The sequence below is a fragment of the Silurus meridionalis genome, chromosome 10 (assembly GCF_014805685.1).
Source record: "Silurus meridionalis isolate SWU-2019-XX chromosome 10, ASM1480568v1, whole genome shotgun sequence".
In the NCBI taxonomy this organism is placed as follows: domain Eukaryota; kingdom Metazoa; phylum Chordata; class Actinopteri; order Siluriformes; family Siluridae; genus Silurus; species Silurus meridionalis.
In genome coordinates, this window is record NC_060893.1 from 8,955,015 (window position 1) to 8,982,810 (window position 27,796).

Consider the following 27,796-nt stretch of genomic DNA (forward strand, 5'->3'; position numbering starts at 1 on the left):
CATCTGATTAACCAAGACTACAAATCGTTCTGTTTGTAAGTCTTTTAACCAAACTAGATTACAAACGAATAAATAATAAGTTGAGGAATGTCTCATGTTGCACCATGTCTTGAAAGAAACAAACAACCTTCAAACATATTGACAGCTGGACCAAAAAAAAGGATCATTTATTGAAAAATATAGTTCTGCCACAGTCTTTAATAGAAATAAACATACATTTTGTCTTGTGCAGCATTTCCAGAAGTTAAACATTACAAGTAACATAGATGAACATCTGGCTCCCAGCACATCAAGAAATATTACCAGTCTGACATTAAATATTTAACCATGCATATCCAAGTGTGCCTACCAAATGCCAGGCATGCACATGAGCAATATACATTCTAAAGGCACAAAAAGTAAATTAAATGGGATAGGTTTCAACTTTATATATATATATATATATATATATATATATATATATTTATATTACACACACACAGGGTACTTGGTATCTATCTATCTATCTATCTATCTATCTATCTATCTATCTATCTATATATCTATATATATATATATATATATATATATAATTTCTGGAGATGTTTATGAGCCCCTGCAGTGCTGCCTGAAAGCCAAAAGAGCACAGGCATCTGTGCCTGTGAATTTCTCCTGATTCTGTAAATCATTATTCTGAAATAGTTCAACAATTTGTAGACAAAATTTACACTTTTTAAGCCCAATCATGTTACTCATTTGTTGCCAATTAGCCTAGTTGCAAAATGTTCCTCCAGCTGTTTCTTTTAATAACACTTACTATTCTAGCATTTTGTTGCCCGTTCCCAAATTCCTTTAGACATGTTGCAGCAATCAAATTCAAAATTACCTCAAAAAATATCATACAGAAACAATAGATCTTTAGGTGAGATAAATAAAAATAATTGCATTGATGACAGCTGAATAACAACAACTTTTGAACATGAGATTAAATCTCATCGGTTCATTCTAAACACAGCCACATCCAAACTTAAATAACAAAATTGCTATAACAAGAACAAAATAATACTTCTAAAGATCACTGAATTAGTTCAAGGGGGTGCATACATGTCCCAACAGTCAGTAATGTTATTAATGACAATGTTTTCTTTTTGTCATATCACAAGGACGTGCAAATTCAACATGAGGTGTAGACCTTTTACAACCATTGTAGGCGTATAATCCATTTTCAGTCTGTTCAGTCACTCTCACTCTCAGAGGTCACGTAGAAGCCCTCTTCTCCTGTGTTTCCCATGAACCAACTTCCTAGAGAAAGTAGTAATAAGAATAATAAATATTATATTTATACATGGAAATAATGTAATCATGTTAAAAGTTTTAGTTTTATGTAGATACATTTAATACTGTTTCCTCAATAGTGCTAAACATGTAATAAATTATTTGGTTATCTCAGGGCAGCTTGGCATTAATTTGTATTGTATTCAATTTGACATGATTGATTAGTCTTTACGGCAATGAAGTAATATGATTATAATAGTAATAATAATAAACATTAATATTGTTTTAAGGTAATGAACAGACTATGTCCAAGAGGGTTTGGTAAAAACCATTCATGAGTGAACCCTTTTGCTCTGTAATGACAAGTTTGTGAAAGCCAGTCAAATGAATCTCCACATCATACAAGTACACTGAGACCTTTATAGCAAGCTATCTGACAAATCAAGTAAACTATATTCAGAAAAATTATATATTTTACTTTTAGACATTTTATAAGAATCGTAAAAGACGACCCAGTCAGATATTTAAATAACATACATTATGTACAATATTATTTTTGATAGCTTTGTGGTTATGTACCACTAAAACTTACCATTTGAAGGAGAAGGCTCTTCAACTTCAATGTGGTCAAAATCATAGCTTACAAAAGCACTCTGTTGAAGTAATAATAGGAAAAAAAAAAAAAAAAAAAAGACAAGGTCTATAAAACAGCAATTAATGCAGCTGTAAATTCAGTCCACTTGCTTCAAGACATTTAAATCTACAGTAGCTGGTTAAATGTGATTTCACTACACAATTAGTCACGGTTTGACAAGACTTTGGTTCAATGTTTTGTGACTTATCACATCCTAACTAATAAAGGTGGCGCTGAATTTTATACCTGAAATGTTGGCAGGAATGTCGGATCACTAAGTTATAAATTGAGAGACACTGCTTGCCTGTCAGCTCTCTCTCTCTCTCTCACACACACACACACACACACACACACACACACACACACACACACACACACACACACACACACACACACACACACACACACACACACACACACTGTATATGTCACTCGGTCGATTTTTTGGTTTGTTACGCGAGCAAAAAATTAAGGTACAAGCTCGAGACGCCTCTGCTAGATGGCGAAGCGAAGCCAGAAAGCGAAGATTGTGATGAAAATTAAGATAAGCAAAGAAAAAAAAAGTAAAAAATTAAACGTTTAGGGATACATAGTACACAGTAGTGATAGTAAAAAACGAGTTTTCCCTCTGCCTCCGCTTATCGTACATAACTTTGGTGGTAAAAAAAAAAATCATACATTTAGAGAGAAAAAAAACTTGAAATCATGTGTCCCACAATTATTGGCACCCCTAACAATTCCTCTGAAAAATTAAAATTTTTTTTTTTATATATATTTTTCTGTAGTTGCTAAGGTTGGTCAGGGTATCTAGGGACTTTTAATTAGTAATTCATGATTTCCTGTTTTCCTGGGGTATAAATATGACGTGACACAGAGGCCTAATTCTCTTACCCATTTGTCAACATGGCAAAGACAAGAGAACACACCATTCAAGTAAGGCAGATGTGTGTCGACCTTCATAAGTCAGGCAATGGCTACAAGAAAACAGCCACTCGCCTTAACTTGCCGGTATCTACAGTCAGAGGAATCATTAAGAAGTTTAAAACAACTGGAACAGTGACAAACAAGGCTGGAAGAGGTCCCAAGTTTATCTTGCCACAACGCACAGTGAGGAGGATGGTAAGAGAAGTAAAAAAATTTCCCAAGCTCACCGTCACAGAATTGCATCAAAGAGTGGCATCTTGGGGTCACAGAGTCTCCAAAACAACCATCAGACGCTCTCTACATGCCAACAAGCTGTTTGGGAGGCATGCAAGGAAAAAGCCTTTTCTCACTAACACTCACAAACGTAAACGCCTGGAGTTTGCTAAGCGGTACTGGGACTTCAACTGGGATCGTGTGCTTTGGTCAGATGAGACTAAGATTGAGCTTTTTGGCAACAAACACTCTAAGTGGGTCTGGCGTAAAACAAAAGATGAGTATGCCGAAAAGCACCTCATGCCCACCGTGAAGTATGGTGGAGGATCTGTGATGCTGTGGGCCTGTTTCTCTTCCAAAGGCCCTGGGAACCTTGTTAGGGTGCATGGCATTATGAGCGCTTTGAAGTACCAGGATATTTTAAATAAAAACCTGATGGCCTCTGCCAGAAAGCTGAAGATGGGTCGTCATTGGGTCTTTCAGCAGGATAATGATCCAAAACATGTGGCAAAATCTACACAAAAGTGGTTCAGCAGTCACAAACTCAAGGTCCTCCCATGGCCATCTCAGTCCCCAGACCTCAACCCAATCGAAAACCTGTGGGGCGAGCTAAAGAGAAGAGTGCATAAGAGAGGACCCAGGACACTGGATGATCTAGAAAGATTGTGCAAAGAAGAATGGTCAAAATCCTCTCTCTGTGTTCTCCAATCTTGTGAAATGTTATAGGAGGAGATTAAGTGCTGTCTTGTTGGCAAAAGGAGGTTGTACAAAGTATTAGATCAGGGTGCCAATAATTGTGGCACACATGATTTCAAGTTTTTTTTTTTTCTAAATGTGTGATTTTTTACCACCAAAGTAATGTACTTAAATAAAAGGTTGGATTTTCTCTTTTTGCATTTGGGTTCTATGTTGTTTAAAAAAAGGAGGATTTTAGAAGTCCACGACCACATCTTAAACAGGGGTGCCAATAATTGTGGAGGGCACTGTATATACATATATATACATATATACACATTATATATATATATATATATATATATATATATATATATATATATATATATATATATATATATATATATATATATACATACATACACACACACACACACACACACACACACACACACACACACACAGAGTACAGAACAGACCAAAAGTTTGGACACACCTGCTCATTCAAAGAGTTTTCTTTATTTTCATGACTATGAAAATTGTAGAGTCACACTGAAGGCATCAAAACTATGAATTAACACGTGGAATTATATACATAACAAAAAAGTGAACTGAAAATATGTCATATTGTAGGTTCTTCAAAGTAGGCATCAAGAGAATGCCAAGAGTGTGCAAAGCAGTAATCTAAGCAAAAGGTGGCTACTTTGCAATGGCAATGAAGAACCTACAACATGACACATTTTCAGTTGTTTCACACTTTTTTGTTATGTATATAATTCCACGTGTTAATTCATAGTTTTGATGCCTTCAGTGTGAATCTACAATTTTCATAGTCATGAAAATAAAGAAAACTCTTTGAATGAGAAGGTGTGTCCAAACTTTTGTCTGTACTATATATATATATATATATATATATATATATATATATATATATATATATATATATATATATATATATATATATAATAGCAATTAAAATCATAGAAATGACAATACTTATAATATAATAACTTATAATACAAAAATAATACCGATTTGAATATTAATGCTTAATTGTCTACAAATACTGAGTGACTTTATATAAAATAAATAATAATATGAGTGAACATAAATGAATGCTGTGGAACTTTAGAGAAGCCTGTGAGTCAGTAGGTAATAGCATTTATAACATTCCCTCTCATTACATACAAAGTAAAAGAGTTCAAAACTGGGGTAAGAAAAACCTGCCTTGTATTTAAGTAGTGTCTTCCATTCTCCTTTCTCTTTCTTCACAAGTCTGATTACTGGTTCATTGCACTCCATCTGCCATGAGCACTGCTGTGTTCTGATCTCACTGTGCAGCTCAAGACTGGCACTGTAATGGTCACTGTTCACATAGGCACTGGACAGGGAAAAACATACACACATAAAAATAAACAACTACAGTATTATTAAATTAAGCCATCTTAACTCTACACAATGGCAAAACTAAACATACGGAAGTAATATGCAATCTTTGTTAATCAATCTGACCTGTAAAGCACTCGGAGAGAGAAGAATTCACACTTCTGCATCATGGGGTTTATAAGCTTGATTTTAAGAGTGACAGACTCTTCGTCTTGAAACCACTTTATCTGAGGGTGAGAACTAAAACATGAAGAGAAAGGGGGGGAAAAAAACTTGATGAAAACAAAATACATGTAACACATTGCACTATAATATTAAAGACCTGAAAGATTACAAAGTGTCTGGCATTTTTAATACCTTTTGGGTACAGGAATATCTTGTCTACAGCCAGTGTGTAAGGCTTCATTTTTTATTTTACAGTTGTCTGTTACAGTACAAAAAAAAAAAAAAAAAAAAAATTAAGATCATCATTAATGACCTATAAGTTACTACACCAAAACTTTAAATGACTGACCTTCAACTGAGCTGTTAGAAAGAGCAGGGGTCCAGTTCTGAGGTAAAAATCTTAAGATATGATTTAGATATGAATGAGCACAGAAGTGTGAAGTATACCGAATACAAAATGAACAAAAAACTAAACATAAAATACCGTATTTTTCGGACTATAAGCCGCTACTTTTTTCCCCACATTTTGAACCCCGCGGCTTAAACAACGAAGCGGCTAATTTATGGATTTTTCCTGGGTTTTTCCTGGTTTCACAAACTTCAAGCCAAAAAACTGAGCGACATAACATTAGACCAATGAAATTTCCGAACGGAAACCAAAAAAAAAATAAATAAATAAAAAAAATAACCCCTACACCTGTGTTCTGAGCTGCACGGCATCGGGAGAAAAAACTTCCATCGGTGGTGGTTTTTCAACGCATGACGATGCCAAAAGAAAAACTCTCGAGAGAAATTGTTGTGAAAGGAAGGAGGAAGACAGTGAACAATGAATTTCTTGGTAGGCTACTGTTTAGATACAAGCCGCTGTAACGCATTGAGTCTGGGTTAAGGGAGAGCTTGCTAACTCCAGTTGCAACAGAAATCATAAGCTCAGACAGGTTTTCAAAACTCGTGCTTTTTTATTTTTCTTGGCAACAGCGTTACGGGTTAGTCAAAGAAACTTAGAAATGAGCATCAGAAAATAATAAGGACATATTCCTCTGTCTTGCACACATGCAGCAATACCAGACAAAAATGCGGAGGCAGGCGATTCCCAAAATGCCGCTCTGCTCTTAAAGGAGCCACAACATATTTCACCTGTTACACCGTGTATCAGACTCTGTCTTTCGTTAAAGCCTGTGTAAAGTTCATTAGTTTCAGTGAAGACAGCTTATAGACGGCTTATAGACAGGTGCGGCATATTTATGTTCAAAATAAAAATCTTTGTCAGATTCAGTGGGTGCGGCTTATATATGGGTGCGCTTTATAGTCCGGAAATTATGGTAAGCATAATCTCTCCACGGCATACAGTGGGGGAAATAATTGTTTGATCCCCTGCTGATTTTCTGAGTTTACTCCATTACAAAGAAATTAACAGTCTAGAATTTTGATGGTTAGTTTATTTCAACAGAGAAACGCTGAATAAAAAAAAATCCATAAAAAAAAATGAAAGAAAGTTATAAATTAATTTGTATTTGATTGAGTTAACTAAGTATTTGATCCTATACCAAATTAGCAATAAATTCTAAAAAAAAAAAAAAAAAAAATTATATATATATATATATATATATATATATATATATATATATATATATATATATATATATATATATATATATATATATATATTTCTCTGTTAAAATATACCTTCCATAAAAATCCTAGAGTGTTCAAGGGGGTATATTTACAATATCAACAGGGGATCAAATTATTATTTTCCCCACTGTATGTAATGTTAGTCAGCATAATCACTTTACTCACCCAACCATGTGTTCAGCATCTAGACAGGTTTCCAAAGAGTCCTTATTTTGTCTTCCATTAGGTTCAGTGATATGGTTTGTATTTTCAGGGTTCTGTAATGGTTTAGTATCTGAATGTTCAGAGATATTGATTCCATTCTTCATTTGACTGGTGTGAGCTTCTGCACTCTGCACCTGAACCCTCTGTTCCAGTGTCACCACCTCACTTTCACATCTGATCAGCACAATAACAGAATCAACAACACAAAGCCTGTTAGTAATATTAAAACTAAACATACTGCTGTCTCTGAAGTGGCACAACTGAAAAGAATTCACCTTATTGTCAGGACCTGAAAGTTTGAATCCCAAAAATACCACAGACATTCATAGCCAGTAGTCCAAGAGTGCAAAAGTGACACCCTCTGGGTAAGACGGCTCAAATGTGCAATTTGTGCTTTGATTTGTTCTTTCAAAAGTACACTGTTTTAAGCATCAAGCTAAAAGCAACTGACATTGTACAATAGTCTGGGGCATGTATACAAATGCTGAGCAGACCCAGTTGACCCCTTTGACCAGGAGAACAGTTTAGGTCTACAAGCGGCCAGGTCACGTGGCTTTCTAAAACACCATCTATGCTCATCCCAATATATATGCTCACAAATTCCCAAAATGCCCAGAGCATGAGCAGGTTTTCTTCTTTGGCTTCTAGTCATGAATGACAGTGGCTCTGTCAGAATTAAAACTCACCATTTCATTTTAATTTACTTTTATAACCCATCTGCACGTGTACTAGATGGTATTAAAAGAGTTTGGGGATATTCTGACCACGTGCGATACCATTAATGAACAGCAAGGTACAACAACGAACAAATTTTTAATTCGGCGTGAAACTGAGCAAATCTGCCACAGAGATGATTGACGTGACATACGCCAATGTTGCAATGAGTCGCTCGAGGAGTTCTGAAAGGCATGCACGCTTCAAGAGCAGAAGAACACCGCTGGACGATGACGAGAGACCAGGAAGAACTAACTCAACCTCCGACCTGTGCATGATGATCGCCGGAGAGCAATCCACATGACTCCGTCCTCTTTCTGAAGATGAAGGTCCAGACACCCAGCTTGAATCGCAGAAGGTGCTTGACACGATTCAAAAAGAAGACTTTCAAGACACGTTTCTGAAGTGGCAGGAATGCTGGGAGTGCTGTATTGCTGTTGCAAGGGAACTATTTTAAAGGTGATCTTGTGTAAACGTAGATAAACAAAGCACTTTCTTGTAAACAAAGCTGAAACTTTGATACCACTGCATATTTGTATATGTGAAGTGCGCTGATTAATTACCCATTACTCTCACTAAGCTCCACGTCAGCAGAAGCCTCTTCTCCTTGGCACAGTAACTTGAGCATCTCCAAATGCTTAGGGTTTATGGTTCCCATCCCAGTGGCAACAATCTCTGAATGGACATTATACTCGTTTATAAAGATCTTTAGGCCTGGCATACGTGTCATGTATACCTGTTGGCAAGTTAAAAGAAGTACAATATATATTTTTTAATTGCATTCTATAAAAGCATACCATTTTACAAAAAGGTAATAAATAACAAATATTACCATCGGATCGACCCATAGCGTGTTGCCCAAACGCATTACCACCTTGGCATGATGTTTTTTTCCTTTGATTTTCTGACTTATAGCTCGGGTAACCTGTAAAAAAAAAAGAGGTATTTTTTAGTAAGTTAAAGGCATACTGGGTTTAAAAATGTGTAAAATTCACAAAAACTAAATATGAAGCTCACAGGACAGAGAAGAGGTAATACATTTATTTACTCGTGTGAACCCTTGTGTGTTCATAAAAAAAAATACACAGACGTGTGCTGAAAGTAAAATGATAATGAACACGAACATTGTTCACAATTTCCAAACTTTTCTAAATTTTACCTATCAATAACATTTTCTCCTCTCCCAGCTATGAACCAAACATCAGTTTGTAATTCAGTAATATTATATATATATTTTTTTCAATTCATATACAATTCCATAATTCCGATTACCTGAAAGAATGCAGATTTTTGCAGAAGCCACATACTTGATCATTTTACATACTTTAATATATACTAATAAGAAGTCACCTTTGGGTTCCAGTCGATCTCTCCATCAATGGGTTGGGCCCTGCACAGAACGATTTCAACAGCCTGATCTGGCAAGCTCTGGAACTCTAGGGGAAGCTGCAGCAGTTCAAATGACTTCACTTCTTGTATACGTCCTTCATCTACAAACCGAGCTTTGACACTGTTGAACAGCTGGCGTCCCTTTTCTGGCACCTTGGTCACACACACCCTGACACGAACAGGCCAAAGTAGGTAAATATGCTTACTTTAAACGTGTAAATAGTAGTGTTTGTGAGGTAAAATGCAATGTAATTTTATCTCTAAATCATTCACACTTATACACACGGCAATATTTACTTGAAATTACTTTTAATTCTTGTGTGGGGAGAAAAAAATTTACTTTACAAATTAGTTCAAAGGGGATGCAGAATAGAATTGTTACTGATTGCTCATTTTAATGAAGGGCACACCATGTAATGGATCTACATATGACTGGATGTGCAACTTGAAAAGAATGGAAAATAATTATTACACAGCAGCCTGTTAAAGGCCAACTTCCTTTAAATTCCAATGACTAATTAGAATCCTACTCACCTATGATATACATCATCTTCCTGCACTGCATAAAAGCCTCCCTCTATCACTTCCTTTGCACAAAGCCGTTCTTTAGCGTAGTGTGACTTCATTGCAGCAGCAAGTTTCTCGTAACCGTTCTCCTTCTGGTCCACGATACGTCCATAGTAAACACTTGCAGTCTTAATATAAAGGGGTAACACCTTTCAGGGGCATCAGATTTAAAATGTTTAGTGCTCCATCATGCTAGCAGTCTAGATAGAGTCCAAATATTTAAAATAAAATGTAAACAAGTTTCTCTACAACTAAACTTACTAAAACAGTCCCAGAGTCTAGGTGTTGGGGACAGTCAAGAAATTTGTTGATTTTATGTCTGTCTGGGCACATGAAGCTGTCCCTGTGTACCAAAACACAATGAATTGACACATCACAAATCGATGTGAAATTATCTGAGGAAATATGGGCTAATGTGAGCAAATATAATTATTATTAGCATATTATGAAACAATAAAAGATAATCAATCCCATTTCTAGGCCATTTTTGTTACTAACGTCATGATTTTTTTTTTTATTGTCTTGTTCTACAGGCAAATTGCATTTATTTTTAGAACGCAGCAAAATGATCAGCTAATCTTTAGGCTAACACCTGATTTGATCTAATAATGTGCACATTATTATATTATTATACTTGAAATTCTAATGACAAAATGCAGGTGAGTTGCAAATCCCCAACCTACTCTGCAATATAGTACAATTGTATAAAGACCTGCAAAAGCCCAGGGTCTTTAGATAGCTGCAGAGAGGTCGGTCAGCTTTCCACTGTTCCTTGGCCTGTTGGACTCCCTGGGCAAACTGCATGAGCTCTGGTGGCAGTAGAGAGTCTGTACGCTTTAGATAGCGCAGCAGACCAGACACATGACGAGCATTCTGCTCCGAGATCAGCAACACAGAACGTGCCGCAGGAGAGGAGCCATCAAACTGATTCTGAGCCGACAGAGATTATACATGTAAAAATTTTAACAAAATTTATAAAGAACAAAATTAATTACAAATATAACCAGTTCTCTAATAACTAGTCTAAACTTTATCATTACCTTACAGACAAGATTCTGAAAATTCTCTCGCATGCAGAACATCCGGTTCCCAAACAGTTTAGGGGAGCTGGGAAAACCATAATGCACCACGCATGTGGCGTCTCTGATACCCAGGGACCTCATGCAATCATTGGTGGTCACTGGAGGGCAAAAAAAAAAATGACAACAGTAAACCTTGCAATATAAATTATATAGGAAATAACACACTTATATTGGTAATAATGTACACACACCCAAGATAACCTGTGTGCCTGGACCAATGTCTTTCCTCCACTGCTCAACCACAACATCAAACTGGTGAGTAAGTCCCTCGTGAACTTTGAGAGAGAATGCTGCTTTGCTGCTGAGAGCCTAGATTAGTACATTACAAGACTGTTAGTGCTGAAAACTCCACCACACTTTTGTAACACTAAACTTCACTGATGACTATCCACTAAAAATATAAAAACCTGTACACCTTTACTCCTATTCAAATTAGGAATGTATGTACAATATTTCCACCTATATTTTGGTCACTTGCCATTTCCCATCCACAGGCTAGGTTTTAATAATACAAAACAGCTACTAACCACTGGAGGGTGAAGGCTAGCACATGCTTCCTCCAAAACAAACAAGTCACAAGTCAGTCAGAGCATCTTTTTTAATGTGCTGCTTATGTTGCATTACTGCACATCCAAACCCACTCAAAGGAAAGTGCTAGCTTTCTTTTCTCATACAAGAGCTCACAGGTGGTCAGAAATGGCTGATGTAACTCTACATCGGCGGGATCAATCTCACTTAAAAATTGCATAATTGTCTCAGATAAGGTCCCATTAACGACATCTGCCACAATGCACTTCGATTTCGTGACCCGCAAAGTGACATCCCACCACCAGAGTGCGGTGTTTCTACTTTCAAAGCCGTTTTTTCAACGAGTGGGGATTAGAAATAGTCAATTTCAAAATGTCCAAAAAGTGAAAAGCTGATGCAAAAGAATGACAGTTAGTTAAAGATAGGAAAGGGAATTTATATGTTCAAGATTTGAGAGTACAAACTGGTGTGTATTTTGTGTTATAGCGCAGTATCGGTGGTGAAGGAGTAGAATACATCTCGGCATTTTGACTAAACATAAAGCTACAAATGCTAAATATACTATTTAAGAAAAAAATCTAATTGTCCAAGAATTTAAAGGCAGACAGCAATCACAGTTGGAAATGTTTACTAAAGCTACAGCCAAAAATGTAAAATCTTAATACACAATTTGCCCTGTAACATACACTGTGTTTTATATATTGACCCCTTTTGTGATTGAGTATGACACCCCTGCGCTAATTCACTCTCATACCCAACCAGAAAGCAAGCCCAATTTTGCACTACTTGGACTGGCAAGCAAATCTCAACAATAAGCGTGTTTCGTGGAAGTTCCAAGTCATATAAAAAAAGAAAACATTGGAAGAAAAAGTTAAATATAATCCACAAAATATTGCTTTCAATTTGTGACATGAACACAATGTATTACATCAAAAAGCAAAACCTTCACTGCACTTACATTTAGTAGAGTATACACACACACACACACACACACAGAAATGTATGTACCTGCCAGCAGCACTGCATTTTGCTTTTAAAAGTGTACGGCTGCAACTAACAATTATTTTGATAATCGATTAATCGGACAGATTTTTCTACTTCTTTGATTAATCAGATACTTTATTTTGTGTTTATTACAACTTTATAAAACCCTAATTCAGGGTATTTATGTATAAAAATGTCATCAAAAATATATAAAATCACATACTGAGATGATCTATCTTTAATTTTTGACATTTTAAAGCTTATTGTGGATTTTAACAAATTCACTTATACTGGGTTGTTTCTTTCTGTAAAAAAAAAAAAAAAGCATTTGAATATGCCAGGTGAAGCAATTTGTGTAAATCACAATCATTTGTATTGTTTTTTGTAGATGGCAAGATGACAACCATGCATAAAATAATACAGCATTGTTTTGACAATTTTTTAAATATATATATTTATTTATTTATTTTTTACAGATATTTTGTTCATTTGTGAAGATATAAGCCTCTAGAATATATAATTAATTTAATTTTGACTAATATATTTGTATAATAATTAAATTATGCACACATTTAACATACAAACATTAAAAACAAGCATTTGAACTTAGTAAAGCCACAGTAAATCACGTTTAAAAACATAAGTTGCCTGTTGTAGTAAACAACTACTACTTCTTTCGGCTGCTCCCATTAGGGGTCGCCACAGCGGATCATCAGTCTCCATATCACCCTGTCCTCTACATCTGCCTCTTTCACACCAACTACCTGCATGTCTTCCCTCACCACATCCATGAACCTCATCCTTGGCCTTCTTCTTTTCCTCCTACCTGGTGGCTCCATCCTTAGCATTCTTCTACGAATATAATTCATGTCCCTCCTCTGCACATGTCCAAACCATCTCAATCTCGCCTCCCTCACCTTGTCACCAAAACATCCTACATGCGCTGTCCCTCTAATAAACTAATTTCTAATCTTGTCCATCCTCATCACTCCCAACGAGAACCTTAACATCTTCAGCTCTGCTACCTCCAGCTCCACCTCCTATCTTCTACTCAATGCCACTGTCTCTAATCCATACAACATCGCAGGTCTCACCACAGTCCTATAAACTTTCCCTTTTATTATTGCAGATACCCTTCTATCACAAATCACTCCTGTCACTCTTCTCCACCCACTCCACCCTGCCTGCACTCTTTTCTTCACTTCTCTAACACACTCTCCATTACTTTGCACTGTTGAACCCAGATACCTAAACTCCTCCACCTCCTCCAGCTCTTCTCCCTGCAACTGCACCACTCCACTGCCCTCCCTCTCATTCACACACATGTACTCTGTCTTACTCCTACTGACTTTCATTCCCCTTCTCTCCAGCGCATATCTCCACCTCTCCAGGCTCTTCTCAACCTGCTCACTACTCTCACCACAAATCACAATATCATCCGCAAACATCATAGTCCAGGGAGACTCCTGTCTGACCTCGTCCGTCAACCTGTCCATCACCACTGCAAACAGGAAAGGGCTCAGGGCTGATCCCTGATGTAGTCCAACCCTCACCCTGAACCAGTCTGTTGTTCCTACTGCAGGGAAAAAAAATGCATTGGTGTACAAATGCATAAGCATTCTAAAATCCACAACAGTGACAAAAAATGTAATCGTTTACTGCTGTTATTTGCTGCTTTTAGATTCAGTGTTTGTTCGCACTGTTTTAATTGAATCCATCACTATGTTGCGAGCGAGCTGATTGTGCAACCTGATGCAAACAGTTTCCACAATAGCACTTAATTTTTTTGTGGATTAGACAGTTTTTGCTTACCGTGCTGATGTTTCGCCTTCATCCGTAATACCAGTGTGTTTTCCTTTCACGTGCTCATGCATCACTGTGGTACTTCCATCCCACACAAGCTCAGCTTTGCATAACTTCCAAGTACATTTTTCTTTGTTGCATTTAATATAAAAAGCTCCCATGCCTTAAATTTTATGTACAATGCTCCCAATGTCTTGAATGACTTGGGACGCACACTTGTTCCTGCTGCAGGTTGACCCTGTACTCTCTGTAATTTTTGCAATTTTGCAAGTCACACTAAGCCGAAACTTGAGCTGCCCAACTAATCGATAATGCAATTAGTTAACAACAAATTTCATTATCGATTATATTGACTAGTTGTTGCATCTCTGCAATAGTGTATTAAAATAATTGCACCTTATACACATGCTCCACCTCCTCTGTAGAGTTAGTAATGATGAGGGTTTTCTGGGGAACAGAGGGGCTGAAATCCAAAGAGCTGAGCAGCAGTGAGGTCTTATTGCAGTCCACACACATCAGTATTGTCTATAAACAGCAAACACACAAAAATAATAATATATAAATTATATATTATGTTTTGTTTTTTTGTTTTTTTCCAGGTTAGCACAATAATCAAAAGGCTTAGACTATATTTGAGTAGGAAGAATACAGAAGAGTATAAGGAAGAATATAAATAGATTTTAAACATTTTGCATCTCTCCTAACCCTTGTTCCATGACCAAGACTCTGCTCAAGTTTTCTGATTTGCAGTACAAATTTGATCTGTTACACTACATGTAATATAACATGGTAAAATAAAAAGAAGCATTTAGACCATTCAGATCAAAACTCTGTACAGGACACTTCCACACTAATACTGATGAACATGATGTTTTTGTGCACAGAGGGTACTGTTATGCTCAAACAGATTTCGCTGAGCCTCCTATGTTCCAGTAAAACTTAATTCTAAACTAATTCTAGAAAAAAAACAACTCAACTGTGTGTTTCACATTTGCTGGAGTATGCGAGCTCATGTATTGGTGAGATAGTGGACCCGTCACTAACCTGTTGAACCGCACCGTATAATGCTGCCTCTTCTGGCACTGTAATAATGATGCAGGGGTTAAACATGTGATTCCGGATCACAGTCTCCAGCTCTCCACACCATTGTCTGGAAACAACAACAAGCTGCTGCACACACGCAGTTCTCTCCTCTCTGGACACCACTTTTTGGTAATGTTGTAAAATGGCATTCATCTTCAAAGATAAAAAGGGTATAAAATAACCAGGATTGTTTCTTGCCATCACAATTTGAGTAAGCTTTTATCAGTTTTTTCCCCCTTCTGACCTGTTCGGGAGCTCTTGAGATGAGCTCATGAGCCTCATCTAGAACCAGGTGGCAGAGCCTATAAAAGTGGAAGAACTGCACCTCCAGCAACCTTGCCAGGCTAAATGGGGTGGTAACTAGCAACTGACCTAATTAACAAGACGAAGCACAGATTGGTTTCATGCAGCTTTTATCATGTGTTAAAATTAAAACCAGCATGGGGGCTTACAGTTGTTCTGAATCTTGATTTGTTCAGCCTCATTCTTGCATTCACCAACCAGGACATCAACAGGATGAAGATTCACTGCTGCCTGACTCTCCTCTAGTAGCTCCAGCACTGACCCGACCTTTTCCCAACCCGGACACACAATCACTGCTATGGGCTTAAAAAAGGGGAAAGCAGAAAAAGGCAATGAATGTCCTATGAAAATGTATTCAATTCAGACTGCATCATATAAGCCAAAAAGATTCCAAAGACACAGCCATCTTGTGTCTGTCTTTTACTCCAGTGTGTGCGGTGATGCTCTATGCAAAGAGGCTAACTGCAGTTGAGTCAACAGAGGTGGGATATAGGTGAGAGGATCTTCTCCACGGTGGGATATCAGCAATGTGTCACAACCTCGAGCCACAGATGGCCAGCAGTAGCTCTCAGCCAGACCTGGTCCTGTATAACTTCTCCTAAACAGAAACTAAACATTCACCACACAAAAAAATAAGTTTAAGTTGTCCAAAGTTAATTTGGTGCAAATGAATATTTTAAGCTAGAGAAAGAATCTCAGAACCCAAACAAATATGATGCTGATTACTTTACGGAATTGCTCAGTGATGGGAGCCCGGGTCATGTTTCGACAGGGGTTGATGGAGACAGCTGAGTGCACCAAAACTCCAGTCATGTTCGGTTTCCAGCATGTAACCTGACACACATCAGCGGGATCATTAGCACATCACAAATACAGGTTGACTGTAAGTTGATCTTACCGATTCTGATAGATAGTTTGGATCGTACTTGCCGATAACCGATTAATCAACCGATAGATTTGAAAATGGATTCTGGATTAGAAAACAAGCAAACAAAAACTCTCCATGTTAAATAGTTTATTATTAAAACTATTACAAAATGTAAAAAAAAAAATTTATAAATATAAGTTATAAGGCTTCAACTACAACTTTTTTGATAATCGATTAATCGGATGATTAAATTCCCCCGATTAATCATATGAATAATACTAATTTATTTATTTATTTAAGACGTTTTACTTTTATTATAACTATATAAAACCAAAACGCTGTGGAATGTGGAAGGGCAGATGGTGGTAGATTTTGCTAAAAGGATGGAAATGGCAGTGGAGAACACTTATTTTTAGAAGAAGGAGGATCATAGGGTGACGTATAAGAGTGGAGGAAGGTGCACACAAGTGGACTATATTCTATATGGGAGATGCAACCTAAAGGAGATTGGAGACTAAGGTGTTGGCAGGGGACAGTGTAGCTAGACAGCATCAGATGGTGATCTGTAGGATGGTTTTGGAGGTGAAGAAGAGGAGGAGGAGAGTGAAGACTGAAAAGAATAAGATGGTGGAAACTAAAGGAGGAAGACTGTAGTGTAAGATTCAGGAAAAAGGTCAGACAGGTGCTCGGTGGTGGTGAATAAAAGGGAGGGAAGTAAAGTGGTGTGGTGAAGGTGGAGGAGTTCAGGTACCTGGGATCAACAGCGCAAAGTAAGGAACAGTGTGTTAGAGAAGTGTAGAAGAGTGCAGGCAGGGTGGAGTGGGTGGAGAAGAGTGATATCAGGAGTGATTTGTGATAGAAGGGTATCTGCAAGAGTGAAAGGGAAAGTTTATAGGACTGTGGTGAGACCTGTGATGTTGTATGGTTTAGAGACAGTGGCATTGAGTAAAAGACAGAGGTGGAGCTGGAGGTAGCAGAGCTGAAGATATTGAGTTCTTTATTGGGAGTATTGATGATGGAGAGAATTAGAAACAAGTTTATTAGATGGATCACGTATGTAAGGACAAGGTGAGGGAAGACATGTGGTATATCTGTAAAAGAATGCTGAGGATAGAGCCACCAGAAAGGAGAAAAAGAGGAAGGCCAAGGAGGAGGTTTTTGGATGTGGTGAGGGAAGACATGCTGGTAGTTGGTTCTAAGGAGGCAGATGTAGAGGACAGGGGGGTATGGAGACAGATGATTGGCTGTGGCGACCCCTAATAGGAAAAGCCGAAAGAAGAAGAAGATCGATTAGGTGTTGAATATAATATAGTTCTCTCCGTACAGCACGAAATCTCACGTGTAAAAACAAACAGCATGTGGCATCAGTGATTCGCCTCTAGAGGCCGCTCTGGTAATGACAGCAGACCGGAACCTGGAAAAACTATCGGTATGGATTTTTGCTGATAGCCGAGTTCCTATAATCTATTGAATCCAATTAATCGTCAAAACCGATGAATCGGTCGACCTCTAATCACAAAGAATAACAATCATTACCAATGATTATCAAGAAACAGTTATTTACTCTGTGCTTACTGATAAAAAATGTTCCCTGCTCCCCAAATAAAACCAAAAGACAAATCCAATAGGTCAAAAAAAGAAAGAAGTTACTTTTTCCTCTTTTGAGGTTGCATAAGTGAATTATTACTTCAACTGTACAACAGAAATAAGCCCAAGATACCATGATGGTATATACAAGTGGAGGGCGGATCCCTAGTCTGCACAATCACAGAGAAACAAAGATAAACAAACAAACAAAAACCAAAGAGAAACTAAATTCACTTACATTATCATCAAGTGACTCTTGGTCTGGGTTTATTGGATCTGGGTTCAGCAACTGTAGCAATCTGCAAATAAATTAATCTTAGAAGCAAATTTCTGACAATTATTTCATAATAATAATTCATTGGAAAGAGATGACTCACCTGTCACAAGCAAATTGGCCTGTGTTGCTTGTTTGTTCTGTCTCTTGTCTGAGAGTTGGTTCCTTCTGCATGGTTGGGATGACACTTGTACTACTGCAAGTTTCCAACACAAGCAAATCAGTAATCACTATAAGCACTTGGGGTATATCATGTTATAGTTCTATCAACTTCTCATGCTTAATATTCTTCTACAGACATCATGGCATTTAAACAGTATTTTTAAAAAGAGTGTTTGAAGGCAGCAAACCTGGGTGTCTAACTGCCCTCACACTCTGTAATAAAAATACTGTTTAGACGCAATAGGTTGCAGTATGATCAAGTTAGTTACATGCAGCTTCTTGATATTATCTCAACATTGCATCTAGGATGCATATATACATATAAATATATGACATTTTACCTGAGGTCATTCTGTACTTCTGCTGTTTCACTGGAAGTTTCACTTGAAGACTTTTGAATATCTTCATTAATATCATGCTAAAATACATTCATTAATGAATAGCAGTCGCATTCTGCTCACAATGCTGTAATTATATTTTTAAAGACACTAAAGGTCTGGTAGCTATGCAGGCAAGACCGTTATTACGTGTAGTTTTAAACGTAGCACAGGATATAAAAAGTCTTACTTTGATACTCTGTGAATCTGAGAAGGGGTTCAAAAACATCTGAAATCTGTTTTAAAATACCAGTTTTTATGAGACTGTTATCCAAGCCAAACAAACATTATGTGAGACAATAAAAATACATTTCCATACCTAAACAAGTTTAGTTTTTCAGACAACTCCTCTGCAAGGGTACTCTCTGTATATGTTTCCTTAAAGTCCCTAAAAGAAATTTATGAATGTATATTGAGCGAGTAGGTTAAAACCAAAACAATCTGATGTTTTTCAGCTGTATGTACACCGTGTGTGAAAAGTCACTCCCCTCTGAAAGTAATGGAAAGTTAAAGCCAAGACATTTGATTCTGAGTTCTGAAATCAGAATCTCCGCTATTTATGATCAGATGTTGTCATTATTGTCAAGATTATTATTGTATGTCTGCTACTTACATTAAGACCATCTTGTTCATTTTGAGTTCTTACTTGGACCAAAATTAAAAAGTATGGTATCCTTAAGAAAATCTGACAATCTACAATTTAATCTAAATAGCTATTGTGACCATTCTGCTTAATGAACTCGGTTTAGGATAACTTGCTTGGAATAACTCCCTTGAGGACTACTAAACAAGGAAGGAAATATTTATCTTATTATTTGCATCTGCTCTGAAACTTGGACGGATTTAAGTTCATCTCTGACTATGTTAAATATGCTGAATCTGTAATATTTCTAAATTGCAGACCGAAGTTATCAGTGCTTTAGATTCACTAAGAAAATGAATAGAATGTTAATGGGCAACCAAATGTGGGTGAAGTCTGCTAATCAGCGTAAATTCTGGGAGGTGTATATAACAACCACCTCATAAAGCAAAGTAAGTTTTTAAATAAATAAAAATATATATATATATTTAAAAAAAGAACTAATAAAAAAGTTGCAAGAAATGAGTTTATTAAACCCTCACCCAGTCTGTTCATTGCCCTTTTCAGTGCTCTTGGTCTCTCCACCTTTGTGATGTACTGCAAATATCTCCTGTCCATCAGACTCCCCATTTTCTAGCTGGGGTGATAAAAGAAATTAAAATGAACCAAACCACTGTGACAGACTACTTACTACAGTACAACTACAGACAATGCTGAAGAACTTACAGCAGCTAGTGCTCCAGTGGGAAAAACTGAATTCACAGCAGTCACTTGAGACTTCACATGATCCATTTCTGAACAGAAAAATACAATGTCATCAAACAAAACAAACAAACAGCAACAAGCGATTAATTCATGTCTAAACAGAAACGTTGTTCTTACCTGGAATTAAATCATTAATGCTCTTCCTGGTTAGGAAGTGTGAAGGACCAGACCTCACTGCACAGCAGCTATTTATTTTGAGAATCTCTTGAGGACTGCTGAAAATATCCCAGGCCAAGCTAACAGGAGAGCGATCGACACACCCACTCTGATCCTCCAGAGCCGTCTCACTTGAGAAATATGCAAACTTTTTCACCACCAAATCATCGTTTACACAGATCTGTAATGCAAAAAAAAATTAAACACCATATTAAAAAGAAAAAAAAAAAAACATACTTGGTACTGAAGTTCATTTTGACTACTCATTAAATGTATGTTTACTGTAAAGCTGTGACTTTTCAGTTCCTTGTTATCATTAAGAACGTCAATTAACACAAGAATATAAAATAAAATAATATTCAACATTCGTTGTGCCACTTCATTAAACACAGACACACAGGGAGTTTTACAGTGCAAGAAAGCATCACACCGCATGAAGTGGGGTGAAAATACCTTCACATTTTTGATGGTCAAATACAGCTCAACAGCTGTGCAATCATCTTGTGTTCCACAAGAAACAGCTTCAACCAATGTAGAGGCTACAAAAATAGCACATGTGGATTCGTCAAATTCTTCTTGTACTTTGACTCATTTATCAAAATTACTATATATGTTACATCACATGCAAATTCATCCATTTAGCTCAGCTAAGTCATTAGAAAATGTTTACAAGAGGGTCCTCACTTACTATGCAACAATGACTGTATGATACTATGGTTACAGTTCTTTCTAATAAAGTGCATTAATACAGAAAAGCGATTAAACTGACTGGGACTACTTGTTCTACTTCCAGCTAATTGGAATCGAGTATTCAGACTGACAATGGTCTTCTAATATATATAAAATTTGAAAAAACCTACATAAATAAATTCTGACCTTGTAGAAGATTGTGGAGGTACTTTGTAGCAGAGCTGTCCCAGTGACTGGATGAACTGAATACGTAAACCAAAGAAAGGATCAATGAACCAACGCAGACACGTTTAACAGATTGTTCTAGTGTCCATAATGTAGAGTTTGCAATGAAAAAATGAAAAGATTCTGGTTACTGTGCCGTCTTACACTAGCTCTGCTGTCATGTTGCAGATTTGTACTTTAAGTCTCATTGGGTGAATGCGAGCCAGTTTGAATCTTAGCAGCCGGAAGGGCAGTTGCAGGAACTTATCAAGAGGAGATCTTACACTGCAGAAAAAGTGGATATGATTATTAAATACACAAACTGCAATCAGCAGAGACTTGAGAAGAAGAATCCAGTATGGCACCATTTTTCTTGTTTTTTTTTTAGATACAAAATTGTAATGTTTTTTATAAAATGACGTAAATTGTAAACTCAAAAAAATTAAATAAAATAAAAAGGAATTTAAGCTTTTTATTATAATTATCATGACTTATTATTAATTGTTTTATTGTCTAAACTGTTTTATGTATTATTATTAAAAACGAATCAAAAACTGATCCAAATACTGTTCAAACCAGGCAAATCAAGCTTTTTCATGGATCTATTTTTGTTAAGTTGATTTGGGATTCTTTTCTTTATCAGTACTACACATCTGCAGAGACTGCAATTTCTGCATACTCATCTACGCTGACAACGACACGCTCTCCGTGGTCAACCAAGAAGCATGTGGCCTGACTCGTTGCTGATCCCAAGAACAGAGACTCCACTTTGGCCCTGCACCAGCTCCTTAGCTCTGGCCAAAACACTACACACACCTAGAAAGACACACACACACACACACACACACACACACACACACGGGTAATTTCAATAATTAAAGTAAACAAGCTGCTAAACACAGCAGATCTAATTATCAAATGTAATACATTTACATACATTTCTTCAACTAGGCATCATACCTGTTCCTTCTCCAATGACGATGGTTTTAATTTTTTCACATCCAGGTCGACTTTGTGATAGAAGAAATTCATTTTAACATGTAGGTTCTCATAGTCTTGAGGATTATTGACCTGCACACCCTGTCCTTTCACAATTTGACCCCAAATGCATCCAGGATCCTCAACCTCAAAAAGAGAAGAAACAAATTCACATCTCTAGATACACCCTTTGTAAAAATACAAGATAACATTTATTCAAAAATATCTAACGTGACATTTTTTATTTGATCATGTAATCTATATAGGACATATTAAAGGACCACCATCTCATCACAATGCTGCTACCAGGTTGAGAATGGAATAGTATAAATAATATTGATTTAGCAGCATTCCTATGGATCTTCATTTCTACGGATGGAATTTGGGAATTGATAGAGTTCATAGCAACACATAGGCTAGCTCCTTAACTGTATCACTACAAAGTGTGCCTGTATGGTAGGTAGGAATATTAAAATCAAATGATAAAAAAAGAATAAAAGGGTAAATGAATGAAGCTACATGGCAGATGCACTGAAAACCCTGCATTATTATATAGTGTGGAAAACCTCTTGCCAAGTTTGGTTAATGTACCGTTAACTACTGATCTTGCAAAAAAAGAAGATTAGAATAAGGATGAGCAATATAACAATATAATTAGTTTTCAGTGATATCCTTATCTCTTTTAAAGCTAAAGTTTATACTAAAACTTTAAAAAGTAAAATATGGCTCCCAATCGACATCCTATATTCAAAGAGTTGATGTAATGAATGCAAGTTAAATGCCAATTGTCCTATACTTAAAGATAGGGTGATTCTTTTAGTCTGGTAATCCTATAGCTTATGGTATGTACAACCAAACTTCCAGTGTGGTGATCAAATGTTTTAATCATACAGTATCTTTAGTTAATATTTTCACAGATTGATCATTTTACAATCCATAAATTAAAATTGCTACTGTTTTCAGCATGCACAAAATAAAGCTTGGAGAGGTTTGAAGAGATCTCCAACGCAATCTATGATGCCTCATAGTGTCCTGTCTGTCATCAGGGATGAAACACGTAGCACACAGTATGGCTCAGATGATCTTCGGTTTAAATATATAGGCAAACCATGAGCTAAAGCTATTCTTTATTTGGTAATAATAAGAGAGGAAACCCAGAAATGTGATAGCCACATACATTCAAGATCTAGGGTCTAACAGCAAGTCATATAGATTTTATAAGCTCACATGGAGAAATTACACAGATATCAGAAGATGAGCAATAAGTGCGAGGCCATCTTAATATTGGGAATTACTATTAAATAATTGCCATATATAATTATATATTCCGCCTGGACATTTATAGTGGTAATGCTGTACCTTGATTATTTCCAGTTCTAGCAATTCTCCAATTTCCATGTCCACACCTGAGAAGCAGAACAAAAGATTTATACACAATAATGCAAACAAACAAGTAAACCATTGCTTCAGAAGGTCATTTTCTTTATAACATACCCCTTCGATAACTGATATCACTGATATTGCTTTACATTATTCAATAAAAGAAACGTTAAAAATACTAAACAAGTGGAAGTGTATAAAGTCCTAACAGGTCGTTTTTTCATGATCACGACTTTATTTCCTCACAGTCAGAACTTAATTGTGTGAGAGCATAAGGAGAAAGAGATGGCAAAACAGAATTGGGATCAACAGAGTGATGAGAAAAGTAGGCAGGAGTACAAGGAGATGCAGCAGCAGGTGATGAGGGATGTGGTGAAAGCCAAGGAAAACGCATATGAGGAGCTGTATGAGAAGTTGGACACTAAGGAAGGAAAAAATAATTTATACCGAGCTGGGAAGGATGTGCTGCAAGTTAGAGCAATAAAGGATGGAGATGGAAATATGTTGACTAATGACGAGAGTGTGTTGAGAAGATCAGAAGGTCAGAAGGAGTTGCATTGTGTGGTTGTGGATTTAGAGAAAGCGTATGACAGGGTGGAGAGAGAGAAATTGTGGTATTGTATGAGGAAGTCAGGTGTGTCAGAAGTATATGAGGGTGGTGCAGGACATGTATGAGGACAGTGTGACAGCAGTAAAGTGTGCAGTAGGAACAACAGACTGGTTCAAGGTAGAAGTTGGACTGCATCAAGGATCGGCTCTGAGCCCTTTCCTGTTTGCAGTGGTGATGGACAGATTGACGGACGAGGTCAGACAGGAGTCTCCATGGACCATGTTGTTTGCAGATGAAATTGTGATTTGTGGTGAGAGTAGTGAGCAGGTTGAGAAGAGCCTGGAGAGGTGGAGATATGTGCTGGAGAGAAGGGGAATGAAAGACAGTAGGAATAAGACAGAGTACATGTGTGTGAATGAGAGGGAGGGCAGTGGAGTGGTGTGGTTGCAGGGAGAAGAGGTGGAGAGGTTTAGGTACCTGGGGTCAACAGTGCTAAGTAATGGAGAGTGTGTTAGAGAAGTAAAGAAAAGAGTGCAGGCAGGGTGGAGTGGGTGGAGAAGAGTGGCAGGAGTGATTTGTGATAGAAGGGTATCTGTGAGAGTGAAAGGGAAAGTTTATAGGACTGTGGTGAGACCTGCGATGTTGTATGGTTTAGAGACAGTGGCATTGAGTAAAAGACAGGAGGTGGAGCTGGAGGTAGCAGAGCTGAAGATGTTGAGGTTTATGTTGGGAGTGACGACGATAGACAGGATTAGAAATTAGTTTATTAGAGGGACAGTGCATGTAGGACATTTTGGAGACAAGGTGAGGGAGGCAAGATTGAGATGGTTTGGACATGTGCAAAGGAGGGACATGGGGTATATCGGTAGGAGAATGCTGAGGATGGAGCAGCCAGGAAGTAGGAAAAGAGGAAGGCCAAAATAGGAGGTTTATGGATGTGGTGAAGGAAGACTTACAGGTAGTTGGTGGGACAGAGGTGGATGTAGAGGACAGAGAGGTATGGAGACGGATGATCCGCTGTGGCGACCCCTAATAGGACAACCTGAGAGAAGAAGATGATTTGAGACTTGGCGCGCATTTGTAAAAAAGTTTAGTGGATAAAAACGGTGGAGGTTTTATTTTTTTAAGGATTTTGTGGATAAATGTGTTGTAGGTTTTAATTACGTGTCTTTTATATTTATTAGTTATATCTTTAATTAAACCCAGCCATTAGGGTTGCACAAGCCAGTGCACTCTTAGTGCCGGAAGCCTGGATAAATGGGGAGGGTTGCGTTAGGAATATATATACGGGGGAACGACATATGACGAATACGCAGAAAAATTTAAGTCGTGGTAATGATACCATTTCGAAATCACGAGAAAATAACTTTTGTCCATATCGAGAACACGAGAAAACAAGAAAGAAAAATATATATTGCATGGCCTCTTAAAACTTCCGAAAAAAGGAGGGAAAAAACATGTGAAATAAATGGCGCTGAAACATGGCGCCCCTCAGCCCTCACTCAGTTTCATCCACAGTGAGCCGTCTGTTAAAACCTAATACAACCCTGTAAAGTCTTTTAACTGGTTTAGACTCGTGCTGGTGCTAAAACACCGAAATAGACCAAAATAAAAGGTATAGGAAAAAGAATGTACTGGAAATAAAAGTGCGGTGAGTTTTGCTGAGTCACTGATCAAAATATAGATTGAGGTGCAGCCATTAATTAACGTACTCATAATTTCACGTGGCGTGGGACCATGAAACAAGATAGAAATTATCAGCTTAAAATGCTTGAAATTTTGGCAGCACACTCAATCTATATTTTGATTCACGTGAGGTAAATTTCGAAGTATTTTGGAGAAATTGGGATGTTTTAGAGCAAACAAACAATAATGTTTATAGCCGCATGCTTTTCGTTAATGAGCATTGCTTCCTCCAAATCTCTTACCGTGTCCACTTATTTACACAATTAGAAAAATTTCCAGTTTTGTGTTACATTTAAATATGTATATTGGGTTGTTTTTCTCCTCTGCTAATTACCTCGTAAAAAGCTAAATATGGATTCAATCGAAATTGTTTTAGCTCATCATTATTGGCTTTGTTTGGTTTTTCCGGTGACTGGACGTACCTTAGTGCCAGGTAATCTCAATCCGTGACTGCTTTTTATTTAAAATGAAACAGGCCACACAGTGAGCAAGTCGAAACAAGCTGATAAATGGCTGACTTAAAATTTGCCATAAAATCACTCCTGCATTCTCTGTGATTCGGAAGCGCCAGTCACCGGCCTTTGCCCCGCCCACTCGCCTGCTCACTGCCCCGCCCACTCGCCTGCTCACTGCCCCGCCCACTCGCCTGCTCACTGCCCCGCCCACTCGCCTGCTCACGTTTGCTGGTTTCCATACAACAAAATATTCCACTTACTATATTTAAGTATTATTTTGGAAGGGATTTCTACTTTGAGTATATATTTTCAATATGGATTCTGACTTTTTTTTTTAAATTGCATTCTTAATTTCTTCAAATTTTTTTTTAATCAGAGCACAAGCAGTCTTAACAGTATGCATTAGACTGGCAGGTGGAGATTCATTGTTTTTTTTTGTTTGTTTTTTTCTGAATTGATCTTACATAATCTAAAAAATATATATATATATATAATGTGTCGTAAGTTCATGTGTAAAACCGTCAGAATACTTACATATACATTACCTGCACATACTTCAGTGACTTTGAAACTGATCATGATTTTGCACATGATTTAATGTTTTGTTTTTCTTTTCTCTGTGTTATTTCAGTCTTAAATATTATAGTACTATTTACCCTTTTGATTTGTGTTTCTACCATGCTTTTTTGTGGTATTCAGGCAAATCAGTACATTAAAAGCAAGTGATTGTGTGTTAAGAATAGCATATTTGCAGCATCAGTGAGCGCAGTCATTTTTTCCCTAACTCCAATAAAGGAGTTTTCAAAAGTAATACATTTATTAGAAGAATGGATTAAATAATCTACAATAAATAAGCAGTTAAAGCAAATAAGACTCAGGACTGTTATCTTATTATACAAGTAAAAATATTTTTTATTAATTTGTGAAAATAGCGCCTCTTAGTGGTCATACGTAGACAAACTTTCTTGGAGTCCCCCAAGTTCTGGTCTTAACAATGTTTGGTCTGTATACAGGTGCGTCTCAATAAATTAGAATATAATTAAAAAGTTAATTTATTTTAGTAATTCAATACAAAAAGTAAAACTCGTATATTAAATATTTTCATCACACAGACTGATACTTAGAATATTGTGAAAAAGTTAATATTGGAGACTCGTGGTGTCACACTCTAATTAACAAATTAAATCCAAACACCTGCAAAGGTTTCCCGAGTCTTTAAATGGCAACCTGCACATGGAGGGTAAGATAAAAAAGGTTATTACTAAAGAATCTGGCTGTTCACAGAGTGCTGTATCCAAGCACATTAATGGAAGGTTGAATGAAAGGTTGAATGGAAGGAAATAATGTGGTAGAAAAAAGTGAAATGAAGCCCATTCAAGAATTTGGGGGAGATTCACAGTGGACTGCAGCTTGAGTCAGTGCTTCAAAAGCCACCATGCGCAGACATATCCATGGGCTACAACTGATGCATTCTTTGTGTCAAAGAAAGAAAAAAAAAGTAACATTTCATTTGGAAATCACGGTCCCAGAGTCTGGAAGAA

At 37.0% G+C, this 27,796-nt stretch overlaps 1 protein-coding gene across 1 annotated transcript; it reads right to left on the reverse strand.

The window, feature by feature from the left end:
- Nucleotides 1-491: 491 nt before the first annotated feature.
- tdrd12 (tudor domain containing 12) lies at nt 492-26,378 on the reverse strand. Its single transcript, XM_046858574.1, is given in 38 exon segments — nt 492-1,281; nt 1,847-1,907; nt 4,928-5,081; nt 5,213-5,326; nt 5,444-5,510; nt 5,601-5,650; nt 7,052-7,264; nt 8,368-8,540; nt 8,637-8,729; nt 9,155-9,362; nt 9,728-9,888; nt 10,022-10,103; nt 10,473-10,690; nt 10,801-10,940; nt 11,034-11,151; nt 14,554-14,682; nt 15,202-15,393; nt 15,485-15,612; nt 15,693-15,846; nt 15,968-15,990; nt 15,993-16,152; nt 16,270-16,377; nt 18,237-18,297; nt 18,376-18,468; nt 18,776-18,852; nt 19,002-19,047; nt 19,131-19,199; nt 19,934-20,028; nt 20,118-20,185; nt 20,274-20,493; nt 20,766-20,851; nt 21,189-21,244; nt 21,372-21,491; nt 21,886-22,022; nt 22,167-22,331; nt 23,544-23,590; nt 25,071-25,156; nt 26,223-26,378. Coding segments are annotated over 36 exon segments (4,146 nt in total). The 5' UTR covers nt 23,583-23,590; nt 25,071-25,156; nt 26,223-26,378; the 3' UTR covers nt 492-1,213.
- Nucleotides 26,379-27,796: the final 1,418 nt, after the last annotated feature.